Source organism: Entelurus aequoreus, linkage group LG10, assembly GCF_033978785.1.
Source record: "Entelurus aequoreus isolate RoL-2023_Sb linkage group LG10, RoL_Eaeq_v1.1, whole genome shotgun sequence".
NCBI lineage: Eukaryota > Metazoa > Chordata > Actinopteri > Syngnathiformes > Syngnathidae > Entelurus > Entelurus aequoreus.
This window is the reverse complement of record NC_084740.1, coordinates 33,940,744-33,953,904: the sequence shown is the minus strand read 5'-3', so window position 1 is coordinate 33,953,904 and position 13,161 is coordinate 33,940,744. Positions and strand designations below refer to the sequence as shown.

The 13,161-nt window shown below is 36.9% G+C and overlaps 1 protein-coding gene across 1 annotated transcript in view; it reads left to right on the top strand.

Moving 5' to 3' along the window:
- LOC133659139 (neurobeachin-like) overlaps nt 1-13,161 on the top strand; it is a 150,987-nt gene that overhangs the window by 104,389 nt on the left and 33,437 nt on the right. The window contains exons 16-20 of the mRNA XM_062061874.1: nt 353-480; nt 4,748-4,813; nt 4,956-5,109; nt 12,386-12,493; nt 12,608-13,001. Coding sequence (XP_061917858.1) covers nt 353-480; nt 4,748-4,813; nt 4,956-5,109; nt 12,386-12,493; nt 12,608-13,001 — 850 coding nt within the window. The remainder of the gene's footprint in view (nt 1-352; nt 481-4,747; nt 4,814-4,955; nt 5,110-12,385; nt 12,494-12,607; nt 13,002-13,161) is intronic.

Sequence of the window (13,161 nt, the reverse complement as noted above, 5' to 3'; positions counted from 1 at the left end):
TAAAAAAAAGAGGAAAATGCGTCAGAGTGTCTTGCTTGCAAACATTTTAGTTTGTCATCAGAGGCTTTGGCGTGAAATTGTTCTGGCTGCTGATTTCATTATCACTTTCCGTTGGCGGCAGCCTGAAAAAGAAGGTCATCAGAGAGCGTTGATTGCTTTCAAAGAGGTCACACGTGTTATCTGCATTTAATTTCCCTTTAACTGAGATGACTGTGTGTGTGTGTGTGTGTGTGTGTGTGTGTGTGTGTGTGTGTGTGTGTGTGTGTGTGTGTGTGTGTGTGTGTGTGTGTGTGTGTGTGTGTGTGTGTGTGTGTGTGTGTGTGTGTGTGTGTGTGTGTGTGCCTGCTCTCAGTGTGCTGCATGGCTGTGAAGAGCTGTCTGGAGTGCAGGCAGAGACACGCAGACTTGGGGAGAAAGATGTCTGTTCCCAACAACAACAAAAGCCAGGAATTGCTGCTGAATGCCGTGACCCCCGGCAAGGTACAAAACATTGTCATCAAGATCCCCTTCTCGTTTGCGTACCACATTTGTTTGTTTATTAAGCTCCTATTAGCTGCAGACGGAGCCACTGCTATGTTTCCCGGGGCCTAAAATTTCCAAAACGCTTTTATACATGTACAACACTACGGCAAAAGGGAATACACACATTCATACATAACAAATAAAACCACATTCAAAATAAAACGCCACATTAATTACATACAATTGTTATGCTTGTAGGATCACACAATAGCCATTAAAATACAATATTGTTTACAAAACAAAAGGTATAAATTATTTGCGTGCAAATAAATGATAAATGGGTTGTACTTGTATAGCGCTTTTCTACCTTCAAGGTACTTTGACAGTATTTCCACATTTACCCATTCACACACACGTTCACAAACTGATGGCGGGAGCTGCCATGCAAGGCGCTACCAGCAGCCATCAGAGGCAAAGGGTGAAGTGTCTTGCCCAAGGACACAACGGACGTGACTAGGAAGGTAGAAGGTGGGAATTGAACCCCAGTAACCAGCAACACTCCGATTGCTGGCACAGCCACTCTACCAACTTCGCCACGCCGTCCCTAAAAATCAAATAATAGTTATTCTTGTGTAAATATATGCAGTCTTATTTAATCTTTTACCATTAAGTGGGTAGTAATACATACAGAGTAGAGGGAGTGAACATATTTGTAAGTAAGTGATATGAAGTGCAAAAAAGGGGTACCATTAAATGAGCGTTGCTTCTTCCTACTGTTGTAAAGAAAATGTAAACGTGTCGTATTATCTTGAAACTATTTATGTTCAAATAACACCAATCTGCATGATCAAAAATTGAGGAAGTGAACTTCATAGTTCTGTACTGCAAGGTCATCTGCATTCAGTTTAATATGTAGTTAGTGTTGCTAAATAAAGCATTTTAACCATCTTTATTTTCTATTATCTTGCAAATGATGCACATGTATGTTCCCTTCTTGTATCATGTTTCAGAGCAAAATAAACATTTTGTCTTTGTGCTTTTGGGGTTCTTATGCAAAATAAACATTTTGTCTTTTTGCTTTAGAACAAGGGGTTTTAACCCTTTTTCACCTCAGCGCCCAACTTTTCCACTCAAATATTAAACCTGAATTAGTAATTGTATACCCTTGATTTTAGTCGTATTCAATATTTATATCTAACCTACTTACAGTTTAACAGGATAAACCTTGTCAAATGATATGAAAGTGCGTGTTAACCACAAAGATTATTATCAAGGCTTAGGTCAGGCTGATTACAAAAATAAATCCTAATCAGATATACTGCAAAAGAAGGGACTTAAATGACATACAAATAAATACATTCTAACTTCCGGTAAATTATAATAATACATATGTTTCTTAAATTGAAGTACAAATGAAAATACAGCTTCATCACTTTAGTCATAATTTTTGCGCTTAGGAAACGTCTCTATGACTTTAGCTCCAGACTTTGAATGAATTGAATGAAGTGAGTTTATTTCGGTCATATAATCAACCATTTTGTGTGATCAATTTAACAGCACAGATTATACATATTAACAATCATACACATACACCAGGGGTGTCCAAAGTGCGGCCTGGGGGCCGCATTTTTTAACAGCCCCACGGCCCATTTTAAAATACGATTAAAACAATTAAAAACATAAAAAGTGGTATGAAAGACCAAACAGGTGAAATGTAACAAGAAAATGTTGCAATGTTTACTCTAATAACACAAAGCTGCCATGCAGGCTGTTTCTTTCTTTAAAAAATAATAATGAATCAACATCAATGTTATTATGAATCATTGACCTATCCAAGGCTCCAATTACGTCACATTAAATATTGCACTTTGAGATATTTTTTTGGGAAAATGTTGCATATTTTGTGTTTGTAAAAAATTGAGCTGTTTTTTTTTTTTTTTTAAAGAAGGGCCTAAAACGAACAAACAAAAAACATAAACAACAATACAACTTATAATTGACGGATAGATCTGAAGTTGATCTCGAGATTATTGTGTTAAAAGTAAACAGTAAAAAAAATGTATAATTTATTTTTTAACACTTTAATGAGTAGGACCCTTTTGGTTCCCCAATAATTTTAGTGTGATTTGTTTTTAAGTGTCATCACTCAAAAAATAATAATGAATTAAAATCAATGGTGTTATGAGTTATTGACCTTTTTACGGCTCCAATTATTATATAATCTCAAATATTCCACTTAACAATTTTATTGGGTGAAAATATTGCATATTTTGTGTTTTTTCCATAAAAAAACAGGGTTTTCTTTGACAAAAAGAGCATATGACTTAAATCTGTAAAAACGTTATATTGACAGATAGACCTAATGTTGATCTAGGGATATAAAACTTGAATAATAATAAAAAATAATAATACTGAATAATGACACATTTATAATATTTTTTTTTACCAAAACCCTTTGGGGTCCCCGGGATCAAGCCTGAGTGGAGGCCTAAATGTATATTTTTTATACATATATTGTATTGGTTTTTAAAATAAAAAAATATCAAAATGGCCCCCGCTTGCTTTGATTTTTCAGTGTGCGGCCCTCAGTGGAAAAAGTTTGGACACCCCTGACATACACACACAAAAAGAAAAAGAAGGACCGAAAAAGGAATAGGCTGAAGCCACGTCTTATATTTGCCTATCCTATACATTCACTAAAAATTAGATAGCCTGGAACATCAACATTCAAAAAATCAATGGGATGAAAGTAACCGTTGCTATATTTGATCATTTTCCATTATTTCACCTTTCAAGGCTTTCTTAAACCTTAAAGGCCTACTGAAATGATTTTTTTAAATTTAAACGGGAATAGCAGATCCATTCTATGTGTCATACTTGATCATTTCGCGATATTGCCATATTTTTGCTGAAAGGATTTAGTAGAGAAAATCGACGATAAAGTTCGCAACTTTTGCTCGCTGATAAAAAAAGCCTTGCCTGTACCGGAAGTAGCGTGACGTCGCAGGAGCTAGTATTCCTCACAATTCCCCATTGTTTACAATGGAGCGAGAGATTCGGAGCGACAAAGCGACGATTACCCCATTAATTTGAGCGAGGATGAAAGATTCGTAGATGAGGAACTTTACAGTGAAGAACTGGAGAGGCAGTGATGGACGTATCTTTTTTCGCTCTGACCGTAACTTAGGTACAAGCTGGCTCATTGGATTCCACACTCTCCTTTTTCTATTGTGGATCACGGATTTGTATTTTAAACCACCTCGGATACTATATACTCTTGAAAATGAGAGTCGAGAACGCGAAATGGACATTTAAAGTGACTTTTATCTCCACGACAATACATCGGTGACACACTTAGCTACTGAGCTAACGTGATAGCATCGTTCTCAAATGAAGATAGAAACAAAATAAATAAACCCCTGACTGGAAGGATAGACAGAAGATCAACAATACTATTAAACCATGTACATGTAACTACACGGTTAAAAATTCTCAGCCTGGTAAGGCTTAAAATGCTGTTGCTAACGACGCTAAGGCTAATTTAGCAACTTAGCAACCGGACCTCACAGAACTATGATAAAAACATTAGCGCTCCACCTACGCCAGCCAGCCCTCATCTTCCCATCAACAGCCGTGCTCACCTGCGTTCCAGCGATCAACGGCGCGACGAAGGACTTCATCCGTGGGTTTGGCGGCAAGCATCGGCTAGGCGTAGTAAGTAGTCCTTGTTGTGTTGCTGTAAGTATTGTACTTAGCCGCTAATACACCGATCGATCCCACCATCTTCTTTGCAGCCTCCATTGTTCATTAAACAAATTGCAAAAGATTCACCAACACAGATGTCCAGAATACTGTGGAATTTTGTCGAAGAAAACAAGAGGTTTCTGTATCGGGTTCGATGGGGTCCAACCACTTTTGTGGATTTTGTGACGTCACGCGCATAAATCATATCCAAAGGAGTTTTTCAACCGGAAGTGTGGCGGGAATTTTAAAATTGCACTTTATAAGTTAACCCGGCCGTATTGGCATGTGTTGCAATGTTAAGATTTCATCATTGATATATAAACTATCAGACTGCGTGGTCGGTAGTAGTGGGTTTCAGTAGGCCTTTAACTTCTGTTTGATATTGTCATTACTGCCACAAGTGGTGGAAAGGTGTATTACAACTGAGTAACACTGCAGCCCATACGTACCACAGCTGAGAAACACATATTTTTTGGTGACCCTCTAGGGGGCGTTCGAGACTATTTTAGAAAGCGTCCAAAGTAACTTGTCTCCCTTCAAGGACCCTGATCGCCTCTTGCAGGACGTGGACATCAACCGCCTGCGTGCTGTGGTGTTTCGTGACGTGGTGAGTGTGGCCTGTGAGCGTATTAAAGCAGCACATCGTTAGGAATTCAATGAGATTCAAAGATAATATTGAGAAACAGTCCCAACTGTATTTGGGGAGTCCCCTTCGATTATAGACCGGTCTTTGTGATTCTCCGCCGCAGGACGACAGTAAACAAGCTCAATTTCTGGCTTTGGCTGTGGTCTACTTCATCTCCGTCCTCATGGTGTCCAAGTACCGAGACATCCTGGAGCCGCAGCGTGAGACTGCCAGGACAGGCAGCACGCATCGGGACATCAACTCCCCTATCGTCACAGGTAAGTGTCACTGTTGTTTACTGTACAATCCACTCATTAGCGCAGGGGTGTCCAAACTTTTTCCACTGAGGGCCGCACACGGGAAAATTAAAGCATGCAGGGGCCATTTTGATATTTTCATTTTCAAAACCATAACAAAATATATGGATTTTATTTTTTTTTATTTTATTTTTTTTTAACCTTTAGGGCTCCCGGGGACCATAAAGGGTCTCAATTATTAAAATGTTAAAATTTGTTAAAAACAAGTTAAATTATTATTTTTTAAATTTATTTAACGCACAGTAAATCTCTACAGTATATCAACTTCAGGTTGATATTAAGTTAAAAAAAAACAAAACTTTCCTGTCAAAGACAACTTTGTTTTTTATAATAAAACTGGAATATGCAGTATTTCCCCCACTGCCCAAAACATTCAGAAAGCAATGTTTGATGTGAAGTAATTAGAGCCTTAAAAAGATCAATAATGCAGGACACCATTGATTTTAATTTATTATTATTTTTGAATAATCACAGTGAAAAGATGAATAAAATCCCATTAAATATATTTGGGATCCAAAAGGTGCCCCACTCATAAAGTGATACATTTTTATTAGTTGTTTTTACTTTCAACACTTAAGTTACAAGATCAACTTCAGATATATCTGTCCATTTTACATTCCAAACTATTATTTTGTTTGTTTTATGCTCTTTTGTCAAAGAAAACATTGATATTTGTATATGGCAACCACACAATATATGCAATATTTTCCACATAAAACATTTTAAAGTGAAATATTTTAAATAATTGGAGCCTTGAATAGGTCAATAATTTATTATAACATTGTTTTTTTTTGTTTTTTTTGAGCAATGGCAAAAAAAGAAAAATAAAGATAGACAAGAGAAAAAAACCAGCCTGCATGGCAGCTTTGTGTCAACATTGCAACTTTTTCTAGTTAGATTTCACCTCATTCCACATTTTTTAATGTTTTTTTTCATTTTTGCAATAGCATTTCCAGAATGTTTGGCGGGCCGGTAAACTATTAGCTGCGGGCCGCAAAAGGCCCCTGGGTCGCACTTTGGACACCCCTGCATTAGCGCTATAAAATGCTGACTGTGCATTTTTCTCCTTACCGCTATTACAACATCGGTTGTGCCGCTGCTGTGTTGTGCAACGTATTTGTTGGTTAATGACCATGTGGTCCCTTTGTACTTATTTTGTCGTGCGGAATGGGAGAAAAGTCTTGATCAAGTGAGTCTCATTTGCAAGTATACATTCATTTTAGTCTGTCTTAGTTGTGGGTTGAGTGTGCCAGTCTTGTGGAGGCCCACAAAGTGTTTATACTGTAAGTACTGTACTTCTTACAAAACAACTGTTAATGTGCATCTTAGTTGTAGTTTTCCTCACCAAATTTGGAGGTGTTGAGATAGCCCTGTAAAGCTGTTCATGCTAATCAGTAGGGCTGCAAATCTTTGGGTGTCCCACGATTCGATTCAATATCGATTCTTGGGGTCACGATTCGATTCAAAATAGATTTTTTTCGATTCAACGCGATTCTCGATTCAAAAACGATATTTTCCCGATTCAAAAGGATTCTCTATTCATTCAATACATAGGATTTCAGCAGGATCTACCCCAGTCTGCTGACATGCAAGCAGAGTAGTAGATTTTTGTAAAAAGCTTTTATAATTGTAAAGGACAATGTTTTATCAACTGATTGCAATAATGTAAATTTGTTTTAACTATTAAATGAACCAAAAATATGACTTATTTTATCTTTGTGAAAATATTGGACACAGTGTGTTGTCAAGCTTATGAGATGCGATGCAAGTGTAAGCCACTGTGACACTATTGTTCTTTTTTTATTTTTTTTATAAACGTCTAATGATAATGTCAATGAGGGATTTTTAATCACTGCTATGTTGAAAACGTAACTAATATTGATACTGTTGTTGTTAATATTAATTTTTGTTTCACTACGTGGTGTCGTGTTTGTGTCTTCTCTCAATTGCTCTGTTTATTGCAGTTCTGAGTGTTGCTGGGTCGGGTTTGGTTTTGGAATTGGATTGCATTGTTATGGTATTGCTGTGTATTGTTTTGTTGGATTGATTAATTAAAAAAAATAAAAAATAAAATACAATAAAGAAATAAAAATAATAATAAAAAAATAAAAATTAGATTTTTTAAAAATGAGAATCGATTCTGAATCGCACAACGTGAGAATCGCGATTCGAATTCGAATACATTTTTTCCCACACCCCTACTAATCAGTAGCATGTATATGGCATATTCAATATAAACGACCATCAAGCTAGCGTATTTTAAAACGTGGAACCCTAATTTATTACTATTTGTTTTAAAGGTGTTCTATTATGTTTTTTTCTACATTTAAAACACTTCTTTGTGGTTTACATCTGTGGTGCCCAACCACCAGTCCGGGGACCGGTACCGGTCCGTGACGCATTTAATACCGGACCGCGCTGAAACATTAATTAATTTATAAACTACTGCATTTTCTCCGACTTATTTTTTGCCTGTCCCACTAAACACACTAATAAGCTTGTTAATAGATGTATATTATAACTCCTTTGTTATAGTACATGGGACAATGCACATTAATGGAAATATAAGGCGGGGTACACCCTGGACAAGTCGCCATCTCATCACAGGGCCAACACAGATAGACAGACAACATTTCCATCCAGAAAAAACAGGGGAAAAAAATTAGCATGAAAAATCATCTCGCCATAACGCTGAAGTAGTTGGAGCCCTGGGTGTGTTTCTTTCCGAAGAGATGGTTCCCGGCACGTTTATAGCATATACTATATACCAGTGTTTCTTAACCATAGAGCCGGGGCCCAGTGTTGGGCCGCGAGCGTCCCCTAAAATGTAATATATCTGTTGTTTCAGCTCTGGTCCACATAGGCTGCAGCGGTACTTAGTTGTAATACACTTTTATACCACTTGTGGCATAATGACAATATAAAACAAACAGAATAAGTCAGTCGCCAATAGGGATGATGTTTGATAAGGAATTATCGAGTTCGAGCCTATTATCGAATCCTCTTATCGAACCGATTCCTTATCGATTCTCTTATCGAGTCCAGATAGGTTGTTGTATATGGAAAAAAACACACAATATTTGGTTTAACAAAAGCTCACTTTTATTATATAATAAAAAAATAAAATCTAATAAATAAATAAATATTGACTGTTACCCACCTAAAAAAATAAAATAAAATAAATAAATATTGACTGTTGTTACCCAAAGTATATTAAGTGGGATTTTTCAGAGAAACAAATATATACAGTAACACAAAAACAACCTGTCTCTGTGATCACTATAGGTGTATAAATAATAATATAGTGTTAAATAAAATCAGTCCCTTGGGCACAAAACTGAAAATAATACAGCTCTCCAAAAAGTGCACTTCTGCTGCTATTTGACATAACTGTTTGTTATGATGCTTTGACATTTTTGCACTTTATTTCTTTATTGAAAGAACATTCTATGAAGAGAAAAGTTCTTTGCAAATGTGGTTACAATGCTAATAAATGAAAAGTTAAAGCTAAAAAAAGAAATACACTTTATTGAGTTAACATTATTTCTTTATGGGGGAAAAATGTTATGAGCTAGAGCAGGGGTCACCAACGCGGTGCCCGCGGGCACCAGGTAGCCCGTAAGGACCAGATGAGTAGCCCGCTGGCCTGTTCTAAAAATAGCTCAAATAGCAGCACTTACCAGTGAGCTGCCTCTATTTTTTAAATTGTATTTATTTACTAGCAAGCTGGTCTCGCTTTGCTCAACATTTTTAATTCTAAGAGAGACAAAACTCAAATAGAATTTCAAAATCCAAGAAAATATTTTAAAGACTTGGTCTTCACTTGTTTGAATAAATTCATTATTTTTTTTATATTGCTTCTTATAACTTTCAGAAAGACAATTTTAGAAAAAAAATACAACCTTAAAATGATTTTAGGATTTTTAAACACATATACCTTTTTACCTTTTAAATTCCTTCCTCTTCTTTCCTGACAATTTAAATCAATGTTCAAGTAAATTTATTTTTTTTATTGTAAAGAATAATAAATACATTTTAATTTAATTCTTCATTTTAGCTTCTGTTTTTTCAACGAAGAATATTTGTGAAATATTTCTTCAAAGTTATTATGATTAAAATTCAAAAAAATTATTCTGGCAAATTAGAAAATCTGTAGAATCAAATTTAAATCTTATTTCAAAGTATTTTGAATTTCTTTTAAAAATGTTGTTCTGGAAAATCTAGAAGAAATAATGTTTTGTCTTTGTTAGAAATATAGCTTGGTCCAATTTGTTTTTCTATATTCTAACAAAGTGTAGATTGGATTTTAACATATTTAAAACATGTCATCAAAATTCTAAAATTAATCTTAATCGGGAAAAATTACTAATGATCTTCCATAAATTCTTTTTTTAAGTTTTTCTCTTCTTTTTTTCGGTTGAATTTTGAATTTTAAAGAGTCGGAATTGAATATAAACTGTTTCAAAATTTAATTGTCATTTTTTTTGTGTTTTCTCCTCTTTTAAACCGTTCAATTAAGTGTAAATATCATTAATTATTAATAATAACAGAGTTAAAGGTAAATTGAGCAAATAGGCTATTTCTGGCAATTTATTTAAGTGTGTATCAAACTGGTAGCCCTTCGCATTAATCAGTACCCAAGAAGTAGCTCTTGCTTTCAAAATGGTTGGTTACCCCTGAGCTAGAGAATATAACAACTTCACAACCCAGCATGCAACGGGAGTTACGAGCATGCGCGGTAGCCCCGAAAAGTGTTGCATGTTGCCACGCTGTGAAAGTAAACGTCAAGAACTCAGCCAACACGCCTCGTCTGCATTATTTATAATTAGACAGACAACACATCTACAGTGTGATTTTGTTTTGTTTACAAGGAGAGAAAAACAAAAGTTAAAAAAGGGAGATATGTTGTATATATATGTATGTGCTGCGGTTGTTTTAAGAACGTTGCGACAGCTGCCGTAAAGGAGGTGCGTTGCTATGTTTCCGGTTGGTCGTAAAAGTGTTCGTCATGTGTTTTACCCTGCTAAAATCTCTCAGAAAAGTTATTCGATGGATTATAGCTTTTGTTTTGAACTTTATTACACCTTGGAGCGCTTTTTCCCGTCCATTGTTTTCCTGCTTTCGCTATCTGCGCCTAATGACTGAGCTACGTGACGTCATTTATTGTGATGTCCCACGGAGCATTTCTGGTCGGGACGGGATTCGAATAAAGAATCAACTCTTTTCCTTTACTATAGTGGTCTCGATAACGGGTACCGGTTCTCAAAAAGGGATTTGAGTCCGAGGACTCGGTTCTTTTCTTATCAAACAACCGGGAAAACCGGTTTCGAGTATCATCCCTAGTCGCCAATGTCATAGAGAAATTTCTTAAGTGCCAAAATTATGACTAAAGTGGTGACGCTGTATTTTCATTTTTACTTTAATTTTTTTGACAGTTTAGTTCAAACATATTTATTATTAATTTAGTTGATTTATTTTTGCACAACATAATACATATTGTTTATTTGGTTAGTACTTATTTTTGTAATCAGCCGGACCTAAGATTCATTTAACACCCTCCATCCATCCATCCATTTGCTACCGCTTATCCCACACATGCTTTTATAACATTTGACAAGGTAGTAAACTAAGTAGGTTAGATATTTTATTTTACATATTGAATATAGTCAAAATCAAGAGTAAGTTTAGGTCAAACAGGTTAAGAACCCCTGCTATATACAATGACCCTGCAGATGGAAATCAGCCTTTGGCTACAATCTGGCACATTAACATTTTATATGTTCATTAATGTGCATTAATGTACTATAACAACTGCCGACTTTCTATCAGGAGTTATAGTATACATCTATAAACTTAGACTTAGACAAACTTTATTGATCCACAAGGGAAATTGTTCCACATAGTAGCTCAGTTACAAAGGATGGAAAGGGTACGAATGGACAGAATAATGCAGGTATTAAGTAGACAAAAAATGTACCATAGTAGCAATATAAAATGTAACATACACTACCGTTCAAAAGTTTGGGGTCACATTGAAATGTCCTTATTTTTGAAGGAAAAGCACTGTACTTTTCAATGAAGATAACTTTAAACTAGTCTTAACTTTAAAGAAATACACTCTATACATTGCTAATGTGGTAAATGACTATTCTAGTTGCAAATGTCTGGTTTTTGGTGCAATATCTACATAGGTGTATAGAGGCCCATTTCCAGCAACTATCACTCCAGTGTTCTAATGGTACAATGTGTTTGCTCATTGGCTCAGAAGGCTAAATGATGATTAGAAAACCCTTGTGCAGTCATGTTCACACATCTGAAAACAGTTTAGCTCGTTACAGAAGCTACAACTCTGACCTTCCTTTGAGCAGATTGAGTTTCTGGAGCATCACATTTGTGGGGTCAATTAAACGCTCAAAATGGCCAGAAAAAGAGAACTTTCATCTGAAACTCGACGGTCTATTCTTGTTCTTAGAAATGAAGGCTATTCCACAAAATTGTTTGGGTGACCCCAAACTTTTGAACGGTAGTGTATATGTAATATTTACATATTATATATACAGTATAAATTATATACTGATATATTCTTATATTGTATTTTTATATAATATATACAGTGTATAAAAAATCCCAATTACCATGTACAATATTACAGTATATGTAACAGCTACAGCAAAAAAAAAAAAAAGGGCAGCATAAAATAGAGAGTAGATCCAGCAGAAAATATACATTATAAACAAAGAGAGGTAGCTAACATAGAAGCGGTCAGGTAATAGATAATAGATAATAAATAGATAATAAACAAGCTTATTTGTGTGTTTAGTGGGACAAGCTAAAGACAAGTTGGAGAAAATGCGGTAGTTTATAAATTAATTAATGTTTCTCTGCAGCCCTGCAGCAAATGCGTCACGGACCGGTACCGGTCACCGGACCGGTGGTTGGGGACCACTGAGCCAGGATACATCGTGGTCATCTACAACCCGGCCTCTCCGGTTTATCCTGCTTTGTGTAGTCGAACGATACAGAAATGTGTAAAAATGTGACATAAAGGACACGCTGAATGATGAGCAGGAGGAAGCAAGCGAGTGTTGTGGGGTGTGTGGCGGTGGATGCCTGCCTGGTTATTTTCAGCGTCATCTGTCAGCGGACATTAGGCAAGCAATCTGCCAGAGGAGAATGGGATCATAGAGGTTGCTGGAAGAAAGGAGAGGCCCACTGACACTTTCATACATTTCACCAGAAAATGGGGGAATTTTCCCGACCGAGCGCAGCAAACGATTGTCTGGGAAACAGCCGATGACTGGTAGGCTAAATCCGGCCCCGCTGACCTCATCATGGAGGCTTAATGGTACTAAAGTCTCCATTAAGTGCATAACGTAATCAGTATAATGTTGTGAAATATGAATGGTCATTTAGTTTATGTTTTCAGTGTTCAATGGTCCTGTGTGGTTGTCTCCTGCAGAACCACCACAGACCTTTACCAACAGCAGTGACCACTCTTCACCACCGGAGGAGCCGTTCCTCCGCCAAGCCGACTCGAATATCGCGGCGGAGCAGGTCGTCAGCGTCGTCAATGGATCCGATGCGGGTTACGGCCCGATGAGTGAGCTCCTCTCAGCCTTGGAGAAGAAGTCCCTGCAGGGTCTGTCCGAGCAGCCCGCCGTGGAGGTGATAAAACACCCGCCGCCCTCCTCCGCCCAGCCTGTTAACAAGGGGCTCAACGTTAAGGAGATTCTGAAGAGCCTGGTGGCGGCGCCTGTGGAGGGCGTGGAGGCCGGTCTTGAGCCGCTGTCCTGCCCGGACTCTGCCGCTAAGGCCCAGACCGTTCTGCCCATGCAGTTCCACTCCTTTGACAGGTACGTGGTGCAGAAAAACAGACCCATATATTTTTCTATTCAACTTATCCGGTTCAGGGTCATGTTGTGAGTGGAGCCTCGACACTTGAGCTGTATTAACTACTACATTATCAATGGCCCACAGTTTGTACTAAACAGCTAGTCTCATTCTCCCCCACTA